This window comes from Carcharodon carcharias, chromosome 5, assembly GCF_017639515.1.
Source record: "Carcharodon carcharias isolate sCarCar2 chromosome 5, sCarCar2.pri, whole genome shotgun sequence".
Classification (NCBI taxonomy): Eukaryota; Metazoa; Chordata; class Chondrichthyes; order Lamniformes; family Lamnidae; genus Carcharodon; species Carcharodon carcharias.
Window position 1 is genome coordinate 17,087,731 of NC_054471.1, and position 23,595 is coordinate 17,111,325.

Here is a 23,595-nt window from a genome sequence, read left to right on the forward strand (position 1 = left end):
AGGGTTTCCACTCCATGAATGTGCAGATAGTGTGTGATCACAGGATGCAGATTCTGCAAATCTGTGCAAGGTACCCAGGCAGCTCCCACGACACCTACATCCTCAGACACTCCCAGGTGCCAGAGCTCTTCAGTGCTCCAGCCTGGCTTGATGGATGGCTGCTGGGTGATAAGGGCTATCCCCTCAGAAGGTGGCTCATGATGCCTCTCTGACATCCAAGAACAGAAGCTGAGCAGCGGTACAATAAGAGCCATGGCACGACAAGGGCTGTGGTGGAGAGAACCTTCGGTCTTCTCAAGCAAGATGCGCTTCCATTGCCTGGACCAGTCAGGGGGCGCACTCCAGTACCCCCCAGATCACGTCTCTGTGATAGTGGTAGTGTGCGGCGCTCTGCACAATCTTGTGCTGGAAAGGGGAGATGCAGTTGACAATGAAGACCTTGACGCAGTGGTTGCGGCTGCACATGATGAATCCAGCAGTGGCTCAGAGGATGAGGAAGCAAAGGGCAATGATGAGGGGCAGCACACCGACCCGCTATTACACCAAGGAGGCAGGGACACCTGGGACAGTTTAACCCAATGAACTTTCAGCTAGCTCCACACACATCGATCAGCAGGACCAGCATTGACTGGCGCTCCCACACGTGGCACTTAGGTGCTACATCTTTCACCTTATCAGCTGCAACTAAGGGCTTAGTACAGAAACATCAATGTCCACTCAAACACTCATGAAACATGTCTGTGAAACATACAAATGCAGCACAAAGGAAACACCCTCAGCCATGGTCAGAAAAGTGGACTTTATACAGTCCAAAATAAAACACAAACATCGCTCAGACGTACATAAATATTTTTTTCCCTAATCTAGGGCCAACACAAAATCACCAGTGACATACCCATGGAGTGCCTAACGTGCCTTATGCTTTATTTTGAGGGTGCTATGTCGAGGTGCCTCCCCATCGCTCAGAATGGCTTGAAAGACATCCATCCTGTAGGCGTCGATGACCTTGGTGGGCGTCCTCTGGCTCGTGGAGTCTGTGATGGCCCTGCCTGGGAGGGAGTGGCCAGTTCCAGAACTGGCACCTCCCCAGTTGTCACAGCTTCAAGGGATGCAACATTGACTGGCAGAGGGATGGAGGAGCTGCTGCCCTCATCCAGAGCGCCCTGAGAGGAGCTCGCAGTGACGACAGGCAGCTGCTGCACCATGAGGTCCCTTTTGTCCTCCCTGCTCACAGCAGATGCATGGGCACTGAGCGCCAACACTTGGTGCCCAGAACATTTCCCACATTGGGAATGACCACCTGGTGCCATTACGGCTGTGAGGGCTTGCAGGTCAAAGCGTAACCCAATCAGAAGAGTCTCAATCCGACTGAAGCCCCTCTCCATGAGAGTCATCAATCTCTCAGTGGAAGAAGCCTGTAGCTCTGTCCTGAGGCTCATTACTTCACTGACACTCTGCCTGGACTCCTCCACCACAGAGACCAAGTGAATCACACCATCATGCAACCCTGACAGATCCTCCCGCGCACCCGGCCGCTTGTCCTGTAGCTGCTGCATTGGTGACATCTCCAGAGGCACACCATCAGTGCCGGACTCAGCATGTGTCTGGTCCCCTGCACTCCTCCGGCTGCTGGCACCATCGGCACTCTCTGTCCATGCCATTTCCTCCAGTGATTCTGAAGTGCCCTCTCCACTGTGCCTCGTGACACTAGCCGACATTATATTCCCCACTGAAGTGTTTGTCACTGCGCTGGTGCCTGGATGGCTGAAATGATGTGCCGCAAGTTGCAAGTCTTGGCCCTCAGGTGTGGAGGGGGGGCACCGGACGTGTTGGTGGAGGCCATGCGGTGCTGATGCTGAAATTAACAACAAGGTCAGTGGATCATTTAGCGTTCAGTCAGTAACACCTTTCATCCCTTTCCCCCCCAGCCTCATAATTCACTCACTCTTCAAGAGCCTAAGGAGCCAAACATAGGTGGGGTGGTAAATAGTCAAGAGGAGGCCCAAACACATGTGCATACAGACAGGCTGGTCAGATGGCCTAAGGAATGCCACATGGAATGTTATGTGGATAAGTGTGAGGTTAAGCACTTGGGCAAGACAAACAAGGTACAGGAATACATGAGTGGGAAGTCACGACGAATATAGGGACCTTGCTTGGCAGACCCGCTAAGGTAGCAGAACAGAAACAAAAGGCGTTTAACAAGGTTGAAGCCAGACGTGCCTTCATTAGCTGAAGAATAGAATGTAGGAAAAGGAAGGTCTTGTTGCAAGTGCAGAAAACGCTGTCGAGGCCACATCTACACTTCTGCATTCAGTTGTGACCTGCGCTTTATGGGTTGGATGGCACTGGAATGGGGAGAGTGCAGAGGTTCCTGACCAGGATGCATGCTGGCCTGGAGAGTTGAAGTGATGGCGAAACATTGCATACACTTGTGACATTTGCTGTGGAGCACAGGAGATTGACAGGTCACATTATTGACCTTCATACCATTATGAGGGGCATAGAACGGGTGGGCAGAAGGCAACATTTCCCCTTGGTGCAGGGATGACCAACGTGGTGGCATTTATTTAAGTTGAGTGCCATGAGGTTGACAGGTGAGGTGCTGAGGACATTTTGGACAAAGTAATGCGGGACGCACTGGCTGAAAGGGTGGTGGAGGTACAAACCTTCCTAAGATGCAATAAATATTTGGATGTGCAGTAGCAATGGCATGGCATGTTAGGCCATGGGGATAATGGTCACAAATGGGATAAGGCGACTTTGGAAGGTGCTAGAGACACGTATCACGCATCCTCATGGGGCCGAGGGACCTTTGTGTATGACCCACACGTCTGACTATATCAGTCTGTGAATGAGCAGTGTTGCTGCATTAGCAATTGCAGCAATCATCAGTTCTTTGGATGGTGGGGATACAGAGTGGATGGGACTGTGGCCCTCAAATACCTGGCCATTGCACCCCAGCCTCGTCGACACCTGCCGCCCTGGCAGCCTGCCTCCTCCCCAACTCCGTGGCCTGCTCCTCATAGGCGGTGAGGTGCTGCAGCACGGCGTGCCCACCACCAGTCCGCTGCCGCTCCCTCATATTGTTCTCTGTTTTTGCCTGCAGAACAGAGAAGAGCATTTATTGGGGCTGCTTGCTCATGTACTGTGCACGCGCATGCCACACCCCAACCACAGTGGCCCATTTGAGGCCTCCAGTGGCTCCTGTCCACACTACTGGTGATCAGTCACCAGAAGATAGCACGGCTGGTTCCAACCCCCTTCCCCAACGGACAACTTGGACACATTCAGCATCCATCACTTTGAATAACACATGGGTCTTAGTACCAGTGGCAAGGAGGCGCAACTAGGTGCGGCGCCAGGGCCAACAGATGGCTCTTGGTCACGATACCTTGAGGCTCCCCTACCACCATCTCTTCACCATCAATATGACATGTGTTGGAGTTCTGAGTATGTGCCTAGCTGCCTCTCCTGCAGGTGCCCCCAGACTACTCAAATGCAACAAACACCAACATATGCTGTGGGGAGAAACCATCTTCTCAACCACTAAGGCTGATGTAAGCATGGTCACTATCTGTTTGCCCACCCAGCTTGCACCAAATACGCAATGCAGCAACGACACTAAGACGTGGGGTGGGGTGGTGGTGGGCTCAAAGGCTAAGGCTACCTGCTGGGTCAAATGGCCAAGGCTGACATGGTACTCAATCTTCCACAGCGCAGCAAATCATTGAAGCCCTTGTGGCACTGCGTCCCGGTGCACTGCACATTGTCATGGGAGCTTACAGCCACCGCCACCTCCTGCCACGCCTGCCTGGTGACGTGGGGGCTCTCCTCCTCCCATCCTCTGGATACAAAATCTCCCGACAGTTGGACACCTCCTGGAGGAGGGCAGCGAGGCAGGCATCTGAGAACAGAGGGGCACAGTGGCCCCCCTGCTGGCCTATCCTACCATCTGCCCCCCCCGTCCTCCTCCTCTGCCCTCAAATCATGTCCTTCCCTATGAGTGGCCAGGGTGAACTCCCTCAAGGAGGCTGCCTGGCCTCTCTTTATACAGACTGCCGGTTCCCCATTGGAACCGGCGGTCTGAACATGCTCGCTGCTAATTCGAGTTTCCCGTTGTGCACGGGAGTTGCAAAGCTGCTGGGCAGGTCTTAATTGGCCCGCCCGTGCGAAATAGCGGCACGGCCCATTTTGGCGGCGATCAGCTGCCTGCCCACCGCCGAGTCGGTCGGGCCCACCCGCCCGTCAAGGGCAAAATTCAGCCCTACGAGTCAGGTCAATTAGGAATTTCAGGACTTGTTATAGTAGTAAGGAATTGTCGTCTTATGTAAGTATTTGAAATCTTTTATTTTGTTAATACATGTTTTAATTTAATTTTTAAAAATAATAAATTAAAAATAATAAATAAATTTAAAATTAATAAAAGTTCTGAGTGGGTTCATTACTTCTGAACTCAGTGAATGCATCTTCTCATAATAAATACAAATTGCAAAACCATTGTGAGAGCACAATCAAATTTCCCTTGTGGACTTGGTCTGCCTGGCACACCTCATCTGCCAAGTCATAACAATCAGATTGTACTTATTTATTTCTATTTGCGTGATCAATTCATCTGTTTTCTTTTGAATGCTATTTGTGTTTAGATATGGAGCCTTTAGTTTTGCCCTTTTATTATTTTGGTAGTGTCTAGCTTTATCTGTTGATTTGCTCTTTGATTTGTACTTTCTGCCCCTGCTTCTCACGGTCTGTTTAGCATTTCCCATATTAATACCTTTATCTCTTGCCTTGTCTCTACACTTTGGTTTACCACATCTTCCCAAATTTGATCCCTTGCCCCTACTATTCAGGTTGAAACCCTCTCTACTTCCCTAGTTATGCAGCTCTCGAGGACACCAGCCCCAGCATAGTTCAGGTGTAGACTATCCCAATGGTACAGATCCCACTTCCCCCATTACTGGTGCCAGTCCCCCACAAACCGGAGTCCATTTCTCCCACACCAATCTTTGAACCACCCAATCATTTCTCTGATCTTATTTGTCCTATGCCAGTTTGCACTTGGCTCAGGTAATAATCCAGAAATTATTATCTTTGAGGTACTGCTTCTTAATTTGGTGCCTAGCTCCTCATCCTGACAATATAAAGCCTCCTTCCTCACCCTGCCTATTTACCTACATGGACATCACCGACCGTAATTTCGTCTCCAGCGCTGAGCAAATGCCCTGAACCCTGGCACGAGGCAGGCAACATAGCCACCTGAACTGTCTCTCTTTGCTACAGAGAACGGTGTCTATCCCCCTCACTATATTGTCCCCAACTATCACTGCATCCCTCTGTGTTCCCCCTCACTTCAATGGCTTCCTGTACCACATTGCCATGGCCGGTCAGCTCATCCACACTGCAGTCCCCACCCTCATCCAAACAAGCTGAAAGAACCTCAAATATGTTGGACAATTGCAGAGGCTGACACTCCTGCACTCCTGTCTTCTGGGTCCCCTTACTTTTCTCAGCTACAGTCAGGTAACCTAACCGCTTTCCAAATCAGAAGACTCTATCCCAATTGGTGTGACTGCCTTCTGGTACAAAGTGTCCAGGTAACTTTCCCCTCCCTGATGTGTTGCAGTGTCTGCAGTTCAGCCTGCAGCTCACTGACTTTGAACCGAAACTCCTCAAGCTGTAGCCACTTCCTGCAGACGTCCAGGAGCTCCCAGGTGCTGCAGCCATGACACATCACCTGTCCTGCCATACCTATGTGAATTAATTAATTACTTAATTATTTTAAGTATTTATTTTTAAAAATATGTTTATTAATCTTATCATAAATTCCTGTATTATTTTAAACCTTAGAACATAAGAACTAGGAGCAGGAGTAGGCAATTCAGCCCCTCGAGCCTGCCCCGCCATTCAATACGATCATAGCTGATCTTATTTCGGCCTCAACTCCAATTTCCCACCCTCTCCCCATAACCTTTCAACCCGTTACTAATTGAAAATCTGTCTATCTCCTCCTTAAATTTATTCAGGGTCCCGGTATCCACTGCACTGTGAGGACGCGAATTCCACAGATTCACGATCCTTTGAGAAAAGTAATTCCTCCTCATCTCTGATCTAAATCTACCACCCCTTAGCCTAAAACTATGGCCTGTCATTCTAGAATGCCCCACAAGGGGAAATATCTGCTCCATGTCTACTTTGTCTATCCCCTTTAGCATCTTACAAACCTCACTTAAATCTCCTCTTATCCTTCTAAACTCTAGCGATTATAGACCTAAATTGCTCAATCTCTCCTCATAAGACAAGCCCCGCATCTCTGGAATCAATCTAGTGAACGTCCTCTGAACTGCCTCCAATGCAACTAAATCCTTCCTCAAGTAAGGGGACCAAAACTGTGCACAGTGCTCCAGGTGCGGTCTCACCAATGCCGTAAATAGTAGCAATAACACTTCCCTATTTTTATACTCTATTCCTTTAGCAATAAATGCCAAAATTCCATTTGCTTTCCTTACTACCTGCTGTACCTGCATACTAGCTTTCAGCGATTCATGCACGAGGACACCCAGATCCCTCTGCACTAAACATTCTGAAGTTTCTCTCCAGTTAAATAATAAGTCACCTTTTTATTCTTCCGACCAAAATGGATAACCTCACACTTATCCACGTTAAACACCATCTGTCAAATTTTGGCCCATTCATCTAACTTATCCATATCCATTTGTAAATTTCTGATTTCTTCATTGCAACCTACTTTCCCACCTATTTTGGTGTCATCCGCAAATTTAGCTATAGTACCTTCTTTCCCGAATCCAAGTCATTAATTAATTGTAAATAGTTGGGGCCCAAGGACCGAACCCTGTGACACCCCACTAGTTACAGCTCGCCATCCAGAAAAAGACCCATTTATTCCAACTCTCTGCTTTCTGTTGGTTAGCCAATCCTCTATCCAAGCTAATATATTACCCCTAACTCCATGTGATCTTATCTTGTGTATTAATTTTTTGTGCGGCACCTTATCTTCTAGAAGTCCATATATACTACATCCACAGGATCTCCATTATCCACTTTGCTTGTTACATCTTCAAAGAACTCTAGAAAATTAGTCAAAGACAATTTACTCTTCATAAAACCATGCTGACTCTGATGGATTGCATTTTGACTTTCCAAATGTAATGGTACTACTTCCTTAATAATGATTCCAATAATTTCCCAATGACAGATGTTAAACTAGCTGGTCTATAGTTTCCTACTTTCTGCCTCCCCCCCTCCCCCCCCCCCCCCCCCCCCCCCCCCCCCCCCCCCGACCTTTTTGAATAATGGCATTATATTAGCAATATTAGGAATAGAATAGACCTTGACCACCTATCAGATACCCACTAAACAGCTAGCTTCTTCCCCTGTAGCAGAGCAAGAAACTATTCTTACGGGGTGAAAGAATTAGAAAAAGCAAAGGAGCACTTTCCTCCTTCCTCACTGAACTTCTTCAACTTACCAAACTTCCACACTCTGTTGAGGTCACACTGAGAATTTTGGAATTTATATGTTCTAAACAAAGGGACTAGTTGAGTCCCTGAGTCTCTGGGTCCTATTTTCACCTTCTCTTCTAGGTAGTAGTTACTGTCTCTTTTCACAAATGCTGCCAAACCTACTGAGTTTTTTCAGTGTTTTTTGTCTAAATAAGGGTTACTGTGCATGTATGTGAACATGTGGAGTGTGGTAAATAAGGTAGGTGAGTTACAGGTGCAAATTGCCATGTGTAAATATGATGTTGTGGCTATAACAGACACCTGCCTCTAAGAAGGACAGGTCTGGGTATTCGGTATTCCAGGATACAAGGTGTTCTGGAGAGATATGAAAGGAAGGAAAGGAAGAGGAGTAGTATTATTGATAACAGAGAGCATTGCAGTGCTGGGGAGAGAGGATATCCCATCAGGATCAGGGACAGAATATTTTTGGCTAGAGCTAAGGAACAAAATAGGTACAATTACATTGTTCAGTATATTCTATTGGCGACCAACCAATGGAAAGAAATGAGGAGCAAATTTGCAAGGAAATGACAAAGTGGTACAAAAAATATAGAGTAATTACAATGGGAGACTATAATTATCCAAATATAGATTGGAATAGCAGTAGTATAAATGATAGATGGAGGCGAGTTCCTGGAGTGTATTCAGGAAACTTTTCTACAGCAGAATGTTCACAGTCTGATGAGGAAGAAAGCACTGCTAGACCTGGTTCTTGGGATTGAGGTGAGCCAAGTAGATCAAGTGTCAGAAGGGAAACACTTAGGAGACAAATAGTAATTTGATAGCACAATCCACCAATCTTTGGGATGTACGGCTGACATAGGTAGCATCATACTGGCACTGAAATTCATATACCATATTACTCATTTGTAATAGGCAGAACATCCTTTTGGCTTGATAGCAGCATCTTATTGGTGTTGAATGCCATTCATACCAAACAGCATGTCCCTTCGGCTGTTCACAACAGGCAAAATACTGACTGTACCTAACCAGCAGTGATTGCAAAACTCAAAACATAGTGTCCAACATTAGCTGTGATTTTGTGATTGGATAACATTTGTTAAAGAACACTGACGGCGCTAAGAATTATGCTGACATCTAATTTAAGATAATGACAGGCTGGCCGTGTGGCTCACTTATGCCTGCTAGAAGCTACATACATTAATACACAGGGCCCTGCCCTTTGCAGACAAAAAGAGGATGTACACACATTGTGCCTTTTTCAATGAAAAGAAAGGTGACAACTTTCCCTGGTGACTTCATTGAAACCTTTAAGATCCTGAGGGGTCTTGACAGGGTGGATGTGGAGAGGATGTTTTCTCTTGTGAAAGAACTTAGAACTAGAGGTTACTGTTTAAAAATAAGGGGTCGGTCATTTAAGACAGAGGTGAGAAGAAATTTTTTCACTGTGGGTTGTGAGTCTTTGGAACTCTCTCCCTCAAAAGGCAGTGGAAGCAGAATCTTTGAATATTTTTAAGGCAGAACTAGATAGATTCTTGATTAACAAGAGGGTGAAAGGTTATTTGGGTTAGGCAAGAATGTGGGATTGAGGTTACATTCGGATCAGCCATGATCTTATTGAATAGCGGAGCAGGATCATGGGGCTGAGTGTCCTACTCCTGCTCCTAATTGGTATGTTCATATGCAGTGACCTAGACCTTGGTGTACAGAACACAATTTCAAAATTTGGGTATTATACAAAACTTGGAAGCATTGTGAACTGCTGGAGGATAGTGTAGAATCTCAAATGAACATAGGTAGGTTGGTGGAATGGGCTCACAAGTGGCAGATGAAATTCAACGCAGAGAAGTGTGAAGCAATTCATTTTGTTTGGAAGAATGCAGAGAGTCAATATAAAATGAAGAGTATGATTCCAAAGGGTGTGCTGGAGTAGAGAGTCCTGGATGTATATGTCCTCAAATCATCAAAGGTGGCAGGACAGATTGAGAGCATGGTTAATATAGCAAACTGCATCCTAGGCTTTAATAATAGAGGCATAGATTATAAAAGCTAGAAAGTTATGTTAAACGTATGTACAACATTGGTTTGGCCTCAATTTGAGTATCACGTCCAGTTCTGAGTGGCATACTTCAGGAAACATGTGAAGCCATCAGAGAGAGCACAGAAAAGATTCACGAGAATGGTTCCAGGGCTGAAGAGCTTCAGTTATGTAGATAGGTTAGAGCTGCTGGGACTGTTTACCTTGGAGAAGGGAAGGTGAGAGGAGATTTGATAGACATGTCCACAATCGTGAGACTTCTGGACAGAGTACGTAGGGAAATAATATTTCAGTTTGTGCAATGATTGAGAACAAAAGGGCACAGATTTAAGATAATTGGCAAAAGAAGCAATGGCAACATGTTGAAAATCTTTTTTACACAGTGAGTGGTTGCAACCTAGAATGCACTGTCTGAGAGTGTGGTGTAAACAGGTTCATTTGAGGCATGCAAGAGGGAATTGGAATGTTATATGAAAATGAAGAATGAGCATGTCTATGGGGAGAAGGTGGGATTGTTGGGGGGGAGGGGAATGGCATTATTATAATTGGTCCTATGGAGAGCCACTCCAACATGATGGGCCGAATGGCTTCCCTCTGCACTGTAACAATTCTGTGACTCTGGAACTGCTCAACGACCATAAAATCTGGCCGTGTCTTCCAGGGACAGCAGAGTGGGTATTACCGCTAACTTTCTGGCCAAGCTTTCCGAAGGGACCATTCTCTCTGTAGCAGTTACTAACAACTGCGATTTGTTATTTTCTGTTTTCTACTTGAGTACACATGTTGAATTCTTCTTCAGCAGTGAATGAAGAATTCTTAAGTGCTTTGATTTCATTCTTTCTTTGAATTTCAGATCATGGTGTCCTGACAGAATTCTCTCACAAGCTCGAAGCTACATTTCTGATGCAATGGGAGCCAAATATGCAGAGCCGGTGATTCTAAACCTGGAGACAACCTGGGAAGAAAGTGACACACAAACTCCTCTGATCTGTTTCCTGTCCATGGGCTCTGATCCCAGCAATCAGATTGAAGGACTGGCCAAAAAGCTTGAAATTGGTATGGATACAGTCTTTGTAGTGAATACAACTGCATTGGTTAGCATTCTCTGTGTTTCTTTAAAATGCTTTATATTTATGTTCCCTTAACATTTTTATATATACCAAGAGGAAACCTAGGTTGCCAATGGGGAAAATCACTATCAACAGATTACTTTATGATGTTTTCAACATAATTAGCATCAGGAGAGTGTCATTGTAACTCTCCCTTTTCTTGTGCTGTATAAAGGCATTTTCCCTCAGCAAACCCTTTCATTTATTGTCAACACTGCGATAGCTGACTATCCTACTAACTGTATTGTTGCAAATATCTAGATCGTGGTTCATGTTAATATCTTAGAGAAAATTTTTAGTTATTTGAAGATTAGAGCTATAAGGATAAGTTAATTAAAATTCTTGACTTTAATAATTGCCAGTACACCTAAAACAAATGATAGTTCAAAGACTGACCCATGTTTGCTTAAGAAAGCCAGAATAGGATAGATAGATCTATAAAGCAATTTACTTAGTTATTTAGCTAAAGACCTGGAGATGTGACTTCTGTAATTCTTGCAGTAATGGTAGTCCAGAGAGTTGGTTTTGCTTTGGGAGTTAGAGCTAAATTGGTTTAAAATCATTCAGTGAACCCTGAAAAGTGTAAAACACATTTATTTCATCAGATCAAAGAAGATGTTGTAAATGACGGGTAATTAATCTCAGAATTGGTTTGGGCAAATCCCAGATCAGGTGACATTGTCATGGAGATAGGTGGAGTTTAGGGAGGTACTTTGGTTTCAATTTATCTGGGTGTTTGCTGAGTTAGTTGCAGTTTGGACCTTGTGCCGTTTGCAGCCCACTGAGACAAGATGGTCAAAGTAAATAAGAGTTAGAAAGACATGCACTGCCAGCAGAGTAGAAACCTAACTTCATCATTCACCAAGTTAAATACAGGTAAGGCTTAATCTAAGTTTGAATTTTGTGAGGAAATAGTAGCTGGAAGATTGTAAATTTTTCTACTAGTTTCAAACTTGGCAATGGTTCCCACCAAATCTTGTGGCAAAGAAAGCAACCAATAGATTAGATTGGAAGTATTGAAAACTGACCAGAACAAGGGAATCAGGCATCCCCCGTCAAGAAAGGGGAAATGAAACATTTAGCTCTGAGAATTGCTGGAGCTGAGGGATATCTTCCAGAGGAATGTGGTATACTGATGGTTGTCCCATTTAGAAATAACTTTAAAATTGATGTCTTTAATAAGAGAATTCTTGGGGGAAGTAAGAAGTAAACCCAAGTGCATAACATATGTAGTTATAAACTGGGGCTGGATCTTCCGAGCAGTGGCAATAATCATCGGATTAGCTATTGCAATCAAAAGTTTCCACGAATTGACACTGCTACATATTTCAATGGGTGCCTTCCAACTCCGGCTTTCACAGAGATTTGCAGCACAGGGGAACTGTGTTCCATTGGAGCAGAGCAAGATAGGGGGGAAGACAGGACATGCTTACTTTTTATGGCATTAGCAGCTATAGTTTAAAGGTCCAGTTTGAATGTTAGTGAACTGTGAGTGGCTGAATGGGTGAATGAGTGAGTGAGTGAATGGGTAGGTGGGTAAGGCAGTAGGTGGGTGAGGCCGGTAAGTGGGTAAGTTGGGTAAGTGAGTAGGGAGGTGTGGTGGGAAGGTGGATGAGGTGGGTAGGTGGCTGAGGTGGGTAGGGGTTACAAGGATGAGGTTTTTTAAGTGGGAAAGGGATGGGCTGGTGAGGTGGGAAGGTTACTATGTGGTTGAGGTCCGTAAGTGGCTGAGGTGGAAAGATGGGTGGATGGGTGATTTGGATGGGTGAGTGAAGTGGGTAATTGGCTAGTTGGGTAGAGTCAGGGTGGGTGAGTGGGTAGTGAGGTCAAGGCGGTAAGCAGGTTGGGGTAGAGTCAGTTTGTACTGGGGAGAAGTCAGGTAGCTGGGCGGGGTAGGTCGGATGCAGGGAGGCAGTCAGGACATGGGGGGTAGTCAGGTCAGGCCAGAGGAGTGGACAGTCCTGGTTGGGAAGGCAGTCGGCTCTGGCCAGGGAGTGGTCAATTCTAGTAAGGAGGATGGTTGGGTCTGATCGGGGAGTGGTCAGTACTGGTCAGAAGGGTGGTCAGGCCTGGTCAAGGAGTGTAGTCAGTTCTGGTTGGGATAGTAGTTGGGTCTGGTTGGGGAATGGTCAGTACTGGTTGGGATGGTAGTCGGGTCTGGTTGCAGAGTGGTCAAATCTGATTGGGAGGTAGTTTGGTCTGGGAGGATGTGGCCAGTTCTCATCAGGAGAGTGGACAGGTCTGGTTGGTGAATGGTCAGTTCTGATTGATAGGGTAGTTGGGACTGGTCAGGGGAGTGGTCATTTCTGGTCAGGAATGTAATCGGGTCTGGTTGGGGGAGTGGTCAATTCTGGTTGGGAGTGTTATCGGGTCTGGTAGGGGAGTGGTCTGTTCTGGTTGGGAGGGCAATCAGGTCTGGCTATGGAGTGGTCAGTTATGGTTGGGAGGAAAGTTAGGTCTGGTAGGGGAGTGGTCACTTCTGGTCAGGTAGGTATTGGGGACTGGTCAGGGAATGGTCAGTTCTGGATGGGAGAGAAGTCGGGTCTGGTTGGGAAGTGGTCTTTTCTGGTCAGGAGGATAGTCAGGTCTGGAGGATAGTGGGGTCAGTCTGGTTGGGGGAGAAGTCGAGTCTGGTCGTGGAGTGGGGTCAGTTCTGGTCAGGAGGGAAGTCGGATCTGACCAGGGAGTGAATGTTTCTGATTGGGGGGTCGTCCAGATGGTCGGGGGAGTGGCCAGTTCTGGTCAGGAGGGTAATCGGGTCTGGTCGGGGAGAGATCAGTTCTATTGGAAGTGGTCAGTTTAGTCAGTAGGGTTGTTGAGTCTGGCTGGCGAGTGGTCATTTCTGGTCAGCAGGACTGTCGGGACTGAACCAGGAGTGGTCAGTACTGGTCAGGATGGTAGTCGGTTTTCACCAGGCAGAGGTTAGTTATGGTGTGGAGGGCAGTCGGGTCTGTTCAGGGAGTGGCCAGTTCTGGTCGGGAGGGTAGTCAGGTCTTGCCAGGGGAGTGCTCAGTTCTGGTTGGGAGGATAGTTGTGTCTGGGCCGGGAATGCTCATTTCTCCTTGGGACGGTAGTCGGGACTGATCAGGGAGTGGTCAGTTCTGGGCAGCAGGGTTGCTGGGTCTGGTCGGGGAGTGGTCAGTACTGCTCAGAAGGGTAGTCAGTTCTGGCCAGGCAAGTGGTTAGTTCTGGTCAGTGGGGCAGACGGGTCTAATCGGAGCAGTGTTCAGTTCTGGTCAGGAGTGTAGCTGGGTCTGGTCGGGGGCGTGGTTGCTTCTGGTGTGATGGCAGTGGTGTCTGATATGGGACTGGTCAGTTCTGGTCAGGAGGGTAGTGTGGTCTGGCAAGGGGAGTGGTCACTTCTGGTCAGTTTGGTACTCGGGCCTGGTCAAGGGGTTGGTCAGTTCGGGTCAATTTGCTGGTCGTGTCGAGTCAGGGAGTGGTCAGTTCTGGTCAGTTTGGTAGTCGTTTTGAGTTGTGGGGTGGTCAGTTCTGGTTGGGATGGTAGTTGGGTCTGGTTGGGGATGTGGTCAATACTGGTCAGGAGGGTAGCCAGGTCTGATGGAGCGTGGTTGGCACTGGTCAGGATGGTAGTCATGTCAAGTCATGGAGTGGTCAGTTCTCTTCAGAATGGTAGTTGGGTCTGGTCAGGGGTGTGGTCAACACTGGTCTGGAGAGTATTGGGTCTGGTTGGGCAGTGGTCAACTCTGGTCGGGAGGGTAGCCAGATCTGGTCAGGGGAGTGGTCAGTTCTGTTCGGGATGGTAGTCGGCTCTAGTGTAGGGAGTGGTCAGTTCTGGCTGGGAAGCTAGTCAGGAATGGTCGGGGAGTGGTCAGTTTTGGTTGGGAGGGTAGCTGGGTCTGGTTGTGGAGTGGTCAAATCTAGTCAGGAGGTAGTTGGGTCACTGTTTGCCTTCCTACCTATTTTTGTGTCATCCGCAAGCTTGGTGATAGTACATTACTTCCCTCATCTTAGTCATTAATATGTATTGTAAATAATTGTGGCCCCAGAACTGATCCTTGTGTCACTCCACTAGTTACAGGTTGCCATCCTGAAAATGCTCCCTTATCTCAACTCTCTGTCTTCTATCAGTTAGCCAGTCCTCTATCCATGCTAATATACTACCCCCAACACCATGGGCTCTTATCTTATTAAGTAGCCTTAAGTGTGGCACCTTATCGAACGCCTTTTGGAAATCCAAATATATCACATCTATTGGTTCCCCTTCATCTATCCTGCTCGTTACCTCCCCAAAGAATTCTAATAAATTTGTCAGGCATAGTTTCCCCTGACTATTCTTGATTATATTACGCATTTCTAAATGCTCTGCTATTACATCCTTTATAATAGACTCTAACATTTTCCCAATGACGGATGTTAAGCTAACTGGCCTATATTTGCCTGATTTTTGTCGCCCTCCCTTTTTGAATAAGGGTGTTACATTGGTAGTTTTCCAAATCTTTGGGACTTTTCCAGAATCTAAGGATTCTTGGAAGATTACTACCAGTGCATCCACTATCTCTGTAGCTACTCCCTTTAATATCCTAGGTGCAACCCATCAGGTCCAGTGAACTTATTGGCCTTCAGCCCCATTAGTTTCTCTAGTATTTTTTCTCTAGTGATTGTTATTGTATTTATTTCCTCCTCGACTTTTGCCACTTGATTATTTAGCAATAATTGTAATGACTTTTTTACACCAGTATCGATCTGACACTTAACAAGCAATTTTTAAGAAAAAGCGAGAAAATAAAGACTAGAAACCCAAACACAAACTTAAGACCTTACATTTATTTTAAAGAACAAAAAAATGCACCAATCATCTGCTTTCCTTGCACTCGCATCATATTATAGTTCATGATGTCTCTCCGCTGCTGGTCTCACTGAACCCGCTCCTCTCTTTTTAAAGTGAACTCTCATCACTCTCCATAGTCTTTTTAAAATGAGGTCTCCCTACTCTCTACACTCTTTTGAAAATGAACTCTCCGCGTCTTTTTTAAATGAATCCTCCACGCTCTCAGACCTGATCGGGGAATGGACATTTCTGGTCAGGGGGGTAGTTGGGTCTGTTCGGGGAGTGGATGTTTTTGGTTGGGAGACTAGTCAGGTCTGGCTAGGGGAGTCATCATTTATGTTTGGGAAGATAGTCCTGTCTGGGTGGGGAGTGGTCAGTTCTGGCCTGGAGGATGGTCGGGTCCAGGTGGGGAGTGGTTGGTTCTGGTCAGAATGGTAGTTGGGTCTGGCCAGGCAGTTGTCAGTTATAGTTGGGAAGGTATCCCATCTGGGTGGAGAGCGGACAGTTCTGGCCACGAGGACGGTAGGGTCTGGTAGGGGAGTGGTCAGTTCTGGTTGGGATGGTAGTTGGTTCTGATCAGGGAGTGGTCAGTACTGGTTGGGATGCAAGTTGGGTCTGGTCCAGGGGTGGTCATTTCTGATTGATAGGGTAGTCAGGTTGGGCCGGGTCAGGAAGTGGTAAGTTCTGGTCAGGCAGATTGTCAATTTGGGTTGAGAAGTGGTCAGTTCTGGTCAGGATGGCAGTCAGGTCTGGCCAGGGAAGTGGTCAGTAATGGTTGGGCAGATAGTTGTGTCTGCATGGGGAATGGTCAGCTATGGGTCAGGAGGGTATTTGGATCTGGCTGGGGGATTGGTCAGTTCTGGATGGGAGGAAAGTTGGGCCTGGTCACGTGAGTGGTCAGTGCTCATCTGGCACATAGTCGATCTGGTCAGAGAGTGGTCAGTTCTGGTAAAGAGGGTATTTGGATCTGGCTGGGGGAGTGATCAATTCTGATCAGGATAGCCGGGGGTGGTCAGCGGGGTGATCAGTTCTGGTCAGGATGGTAGTTGGGTCTGGTCAAAGAGTGGTCAGTTCGGATCAGGACGGTAGTCACTTTTTTCCGGGGAGCAGTCAGTTTTGGTTGCAAGGGTAGTCAGATCTGGTCTGGGGAGAGTTCAGTTCTGGTCAGGAGGCTAGCCAACTATGGCCGGGGAATGGCCAATTCTGTTCGGTAAGGCGGTCGGGTCTGATCGGGGAGTAGTCAGTTCTGATCTGGGTGGTAGTCGGTTCTGGTCGGGGAGTGATCAGTTCTAGTGGAAAGGTAGTTGGGTGTGGCCAAAGGAGTGGTCAGTTCTGGTCAGGAGGTTAGTCAGCTGTGGTTGGGGAATGGCCTATTATGTTCTGGAAGGCATTCAGGTCTGATGTGGGTGTAATCAGTTCTGGTCTGGATGGTAGTCGAGTCTGGCCAGAGAGTGGTCAGTTCTGGTTAGGCTGGTAGTCGGGACTGGTGGGATCGTAGCTGATTTTGATCAGAGGGTGGTCAGTTCTGTCGAAGGGTCATGAGGACTTGAAACGTCAACTCTTTTCTTCTCCGCCGCTGCTGCGAGACCTGCTGAGTTTTTCCAGGTAATTTTGTTTTTGTTTTGGATTTCCAGCATCCGCAGTTTTTTGTTTATATCATTAGAAAGTGGCAGTTCTGTGTTTGGCAACTCTACAGAGACATCGGGCATGTCTATTCTAGGTTGCGCTGTCACCCCAGGAATTGATGGCTCGACATTAATCACAGGCAGAATAGTTGGTTGTTGGAATGTCTCTCTAGCATGAATATGATCTACAAACAATTCTATCTTCCACTTGTACTTGGAAAGATAATGGACCAGTCTCCGAGACAACGGATCCAGGAATCCAACAAGGTCCACTTCCGAAATTTTGCACAAATACCGTATCACCAACACTGAATGTGCGAGCTTTGCTATCATGATTCCATTTTTTAATTCTCTGATTCCGCTCTACCTTCCCCTCTAAATTTGGAAACACCAGGTTTAACTGTGTATTTAGGCGGCCTTTCATCAATAATTCAGACAGCGTTGAACCCATAGTTGAATTTGGCATTGTACGATAAGTGAGAAGAAAGCTGGAAAGTCGAGATTATAGAGTACATTCTGATAACTTTTTCATAGCAGACTTGAAAATTTGCACTGCTCTCTCGTCTAAATCATTCGATGAAGGCTGGTAAGAGGCCCTTTTAATATGTCTGATTCCATTCATATTCATGAATTTCTGAAACTCTATGCTGGTAAAAGCTGTACCGTTATCAGAAATGATGATTTCAGATAGGCCATGTATGCTAAAACACTGATGCAGCTTCTTGATTGTTGCGCTCGATGTTGGCGATTTGACTTCGTATACATCCATCCATTTAGAATGTGCATCTACATTCAACAAAAACATAGTACCTAAGATTGGCCCTACATAATCAATATGTAGTCCAACCCAGGGTTGACCAGGCCACTCCCACGGATGCAGAGGAGCTGAAACAGGCAACTTCTGTTGTTGCTGACACTGGAGACAGTGCTTGACCATGCTTGCAATGTCACTGTCAATGCCTGGCCACCAGACATAGCTTCACACAAGTATTTTCATCTTTGACATGCCTGGATATGCACTGTGGAGCTCTGTCAAGAATGGTTCACTTCCTTGTGATGGGACAACAACTTTTGATCCCTACAACCTTAACAACTTAACTCTGTGTTTCTGGCATGGTCTTGAATTTGGCCATTCTTGCAAGACAAAGTCTCTGACTTTCGACAATATTGGATCTCTGTTCATCCAATTTCTAATTTGCTTCACACACAAAGAATCCAAGAAATTCAGTAATAGCACAATTTCTTGTGGTGCTGGAGCATGAAAAATGCTATCTGGTAATGGGAGATGACTTAATGCGTCCACATTTGCAATATGTAAACCAGGACAGTACATTAAGGTATACTCATACATAGATAATATCAAAGCCCAATGTTGTATTCTTGCTGATGTTATTGTGGAATGGCCTTATTCTCACTGAATAAACCCATTCATGGTTTACGGTCTAACACAGTGGTGAAATGTCATCCCTGTGGGTACTGGTGGAATTTCCTCACTCCAAATACCACCTTTTCTAGCTGGGAATAACCCTTCTCGGCTGTGGAGAGGGTTCTCGAGACATAGCCAATGGGCCTTTCTGATCCACTTTCCATTCTATGTAATAACACTGCTTCTACACCATAAGGAGAGGCATCACATGTTAATACTAACTCTTATGATGGGTCATGTACCAATAAACATGACAAATGCAACAGTTTCTTTACTTTCACAAAGGCTTCTTCCTATTGTGAATTCCACGGCCAATGGTGATCCATTTTTAACAGCAAGTGTAATGTGCTAACACAGTTGATAAGTTTGGCAAAAAATGACAATAGTAGTTGATTATACCCAGAAAGGACTTGACTTTGATTACATCGGATGGTGAGGGTGCATCTTTTATTGCTCCAACTTTCTCTTCTGCCAGATGCAAACCCATGGCGTCCACCCTGTGACCCAGGTAAGTAACTTCTGGTACTTGAAATGTGCATTTCTCCTTCTTTAACCATATGCCGGCTCCCATGAACCTTCTTAGTTTCTCATCCAGGCTGGCCAAGTGTTCAGTCTCGGTTGACCCTGTCTGTGGTTAGAGCATCATCTAGATACACTATCACTCGGGGAAGTCCTTGCAAAAGACTCTCCATTGTTCTCTGGAAGATAGCACATGCAACCAGAGAGATAGAGGTGAGTGAGAGAGTGAGAGCGAGAGAGGGTGAGAGAGAGAGATTGAGAGAGAGTTAAAGGGCAAGGGAGAGATAGTGAGAGCATGAGAGAGGTGGAGAGGTTGAGAGAGGGTGAGGGAGTGGGTGAGTGAAGGGAAGAGAGGGTGAATAAGGGAGAGAGAGAGGGTGAGTGAGGGAGAAAGAGGGTGAGTGAGAGAGAGAGGTTGAGTGAGAGACAGAGGGGGGAGTGTGAAAGAGAAAGGGTGAGTGTGAGAGAGGGGGTTGATGGAGAAAGCAGGTGAGTGATAGAGAGGTGAGACAGAGAATGTGAGAGAGAGGGAGAGAGAGAGGGTGGAGAGAGAGAGATTGATAGAGGGAAAGAAAGAGGGTGGGAGAGAAAGAATGAGAGAGAGGGGGTGGGAGAGACAGTGTGTGAGAGAGAGAGGTTGAGGGAGAGAGAGTGAGAGGGTGTGTGAGAGAGAGAGTGTGAGAGAGGGAGAAAGTGGGAGAGAGAAGGTGTGATAGGGAGATAGATGGTTAGTGAGGGAGAGAACATGAGAGGGAGAGAGAGTGGGTGAATGAGGGAGTGAGAGAGAGAGGGTAAATGAAAGGAAGAGGGTGAGTGAGAGAGAGGGAGAGAGAGGGAGAGAGGATGGGAGAGAGAGGGTGAGAGAGAGAGAGTGAGAAAGGGAGAGGTTCGGAGAGAGAAGGAATGAGGAGAGATAGTGTGAGAGGGAGAGGGTGAGTGTGACAGAGAGAGAGGGTGAGTGAGAGAGAGTGTGGGAGGGTGAGGAAAGAGAGAGAAAGAGGGTGAGAGACAGAGATTGTGTGTGAGAGAGAGGGTGAATGAGGGAGAGAGAGGAAGTGAGAGAGAGGGGCTGTGTGAGAGAGAGAGGGTTAGAGAGAGAGAGGGAGAGGATGAGAGAGAGGGTGTGAGAGAGAGACGGTGTGAGAGAGAGAGAGGGTAAGAGAGGAATTGAGAAAGTTTGAGAGAGGGAGTTTGAGAGAGAGACAGGGTGAGAGAGGTGAGTGAGAGAGAGTGAGAGAGAGAAGCTGAGAGTTTGAGAGGGTGAGATAGAATGAAAGGGTGGGAGAGAGAGAGAGTGGGTGAGAGGGGAAGACAGATGGTGAGGGGGTAGAGAGAGAGGATGAGAGAGAGACTGTGTGAGAGAGAGAAAAGGTGAGGGTGGGAGGGAGAGAAAGAGGGTGAGAGGGAAAGAAAGAGGGTGAGGGGAGAAGAGAGAGAAAGGGTTAGAGCGACAGTGTGTGAGAGAGAGGGTGAGAGAGGGAGAGAGAGAGTAAATGGAAGGAGGTGTGAGAGAGAGACAGGGAGTGAAAGAGAGAGAGGGTGAGAGAGAGGTGAGAGGGAGTTTGTGTGAGAGAGAGTGTGAGTGAGAGAGAGAGGGCGAGAAAGGGAGAGAGGCTGAGAGAGAGAGTGAGAGGGTGAGATAGAATGAGAGGGTGGGAGAGAGAGATTGTTGGTGAGAGGGGATGAGAGAGAAAGTGAGGAGGAAGAGAGAGAGGGTGAGGGAAGAGAGGGTGAGAGGGGGAGAGGGAGAGGGTGAGAGAGAGGCTGAGGGGAAAAGAGAAGGTGGGTGAGAGAGAAGGAATGAGAGAGAGAGGGTGAGGGGGAAGTGAGAGAGGGTGAAAGAGAGGGTGAGGGGGAAGAGGGAGAGAGAGAGAGCATGAGGGGTAGAGAGAGTGGTGAGAGATAGAGAGGGAAGAGAGGGGGGAGAGAGAGGAGGAGAATGGGAAAATGAGAGGGTAGATGGGGAAGAAAACTGCTGCGATCCAGTTGGAAAGGGTGGGATGGGGGTTCAGGGCATCAGAAGGAAATTGCTCTGTGTGGGCTGGCATTGGGGAGAAAACTGCTGCAATCCGGTGGGGGATGCAGGGAGTGGAGCAGGGGTGTGCTGCACTATTCACAAAGAAAAACATAATACAAGCTTGAAAAAACCTATGTTGAAACAGAGTCTGCTTTTTCCAAAGTTAACTCAGTTTTAGGATGCTTGAAGCAGCAGAAATTCAGAAATATGTAGAACAAATTTTATGATCGTTTTTGTTTTCAGAATGCTTAAGGTAAGTAATTTTGCTAATCGCAAATGTTTGAGTGCTACTGTTTTGGGCTATGGATGACAGTGATGTGAGTTACACTACTTGCAATGTTAAATGATAGCTAAATGATTACTTTTGAGCACAACTGATGTCAAATGAGTGCACATGAACACTGTTGAATGCAAATGTCAAAATCTTCTGGCAGGTTAATCTCTCTGGGCATTCCTTAAATCTCACAGATTTTGTATACTGGGGAGGGGGGCAACCTCAAACGTAAACCACTGCCACAGGGTCATCACAAGTAAAACACTTCAGTTGGTATTTTGTTGTTATTGTGGTTAACTCCTGTTCACATTTGTGTAGACTATAATTATAACATAAGACTGAATAATGCTCTATGTGAAAACTAACTGATGCATTTTCTTTAGATTGTCGGGCAATATCCATGGGTCAGGGACAAGAAGTTCATGCCAGAAAGTTGGTGGCAACGTCTATGCATCAGGTCAGAAAAAAATCATGTATTTTAATAAATCTTAAATAAATTTCATTCCATGTCAGTCAATTTCAATTTTCAATACTCCATTGGCAGGATGGCAGGCGGACAGCTGATTTCGCTGTCCAACCGCCTTCCTAAAAATTCAAAGGGACCAGGATGATGTCGGGGGCACCTCCCGACATCATCCCGCATCATTTTCCCATCGGCGAGCGGGCATCGCCCCCAAATCGCCGACGGGAAAATTCAGGCCATAGGGAGCTTTTTTGGCATAATTTTCAATTAGTAGAATCACAAGGGGCATATATTCTCAGTCTTTATCTAGTAGCATTTTTCCTCTGTTGCCAGTATGTGTTGGAAAATAATAGGTGCATGACTGTGGATTTAGCCTAACAAAATCTTTCTCAGGTTGAAATCAGACAAAAATTCCCACTATGTTATGTTGCAGTGTACTTTAACTTCTGTGTTCTTTAACTCAAAATCTCAAAATACATGTATTCAATCTAAGGCTGAGATTATTTTTGTCTTTCTGTACTACAAGAACAATCATTCAACTTAAGAACATATGAAATAGGAACAGGAGTAGGCCATTTGTTCCTTTGAGCCTACTTCATCATTCAATACAATCATGGCTGATCTTCTACCTCAATTTTACCTTCCACACTGTTCCCATATCCTGCAATTCCCTTAGTATCTAAAGATGTACCAACCTCTGTCTTGAATATATCCCAACAACTGAGGTAGATAATTCCAAAGAGCCACAACAATTTGGGTGGAGAAATTTCTGCGGGTGTCAATGGCCAATCCATATTTTGAGGCTGTGATCTCTACTTCTACATTCCCCAGCCAGGAGAAATATCCTCCCACCATTCACTCTGTCAAACTACTTAAGAATTTGATATATTTCAATGAGATCATCTCTCATTCTTCTACATTCCAAGGAATATAGGCCTTGTCTACTCAACCTCTCCTTGTAGGACAATTCCTTTAACCCTGGAATCAGTCTAATGAAGCTTCATTATACTCCCTATGAAGCTAGTATATCCTTTTAGATAAGAAGTCCAAAGCTGTACACTGTGCTCCAGGTTTGGTGTCATGAATAGCCTATTCAACTGCAATAAGTCTTAATCACCCTTATACCCCAATTCTATTGTAATAAAGGTTAACAAATTGTTTGCTTTCCTAATTGCTTGCTTCACCTGAATGGTAACGTATTATTCAGGTACACGGACAACCAGGATCTTCTGAATATCAATACTTCCCATTTAAAAAATATTCTACTTTCAATTTTCTGTCTAGAGTGGATAACTTCACACTTCTCTACTTTATATTATGAATATATGAACATACGAAATAGGAGCAGAAGTAGACTATTTGACCCTTCGAGCCTGCTCTGCCATTCAATGAGATCGTGGCTGATCTGCTAATGTTTCGAATTCCACATTCCCATCTAGCCCCAATAACCTTTGATTTCCTTCCCTAACTAGAATCTATCTACCTCCACCTTAAAAATATTCAATGACCCTGCCTACAACACCTTCTGAAGCAGAAGTCGCGCAACCCTCTGAGAGAAAAAAAATCTTATCTCTTATTCTAAAATGGCAACCCCTAATTTTAAAACCGTGTCCCCTTGTTCTCGACTCATCCACAAGAGGTAACATCTTTTCCACGTTCACTTTGTCAATACTGTTCAGGATCTTATATGTTTCAACCAAGTCCCCCTCACTCTTCTAAACTCCAGAGGAAACAAGCTCAGTCTGTCTAACCTTTCCTCATAAGACAGCTCATTTCAGGTATCAATCTATTAAACCTCCTCTGAACCGCTTCCAATGCATTTACATCCTTTCTATAAGAAGACCAAAACTG

General features: G+C 46.0%; 1 protein-coding gene across 1 annotated transcript in view; it reads left to right on the forward strand.

Annotated features, from left to right (window-relative positions):
• The window catches only part of LOC121278115 (dynein heavy chain 8, axonemal-like), a 1,831,678-nt gene that overhangs the window by 1,658,049 nt on the left and 150,034 nt on the right, over positions 1-23,595 (forward strand). The window contains exons 83-84 of the mRNA XM_041188200.1: positions 10,373-10,575; positions 21,665-21,738. Coding sequence (XP_041044134.1) covers positions 10,373-10,575; positions 21,665-21,738 — 277 coding nt within the window. The remainder of the gene's footprint in view (positions 1-10,372; positions 10,576-21,664; positions 21,739-23,595) is intronic.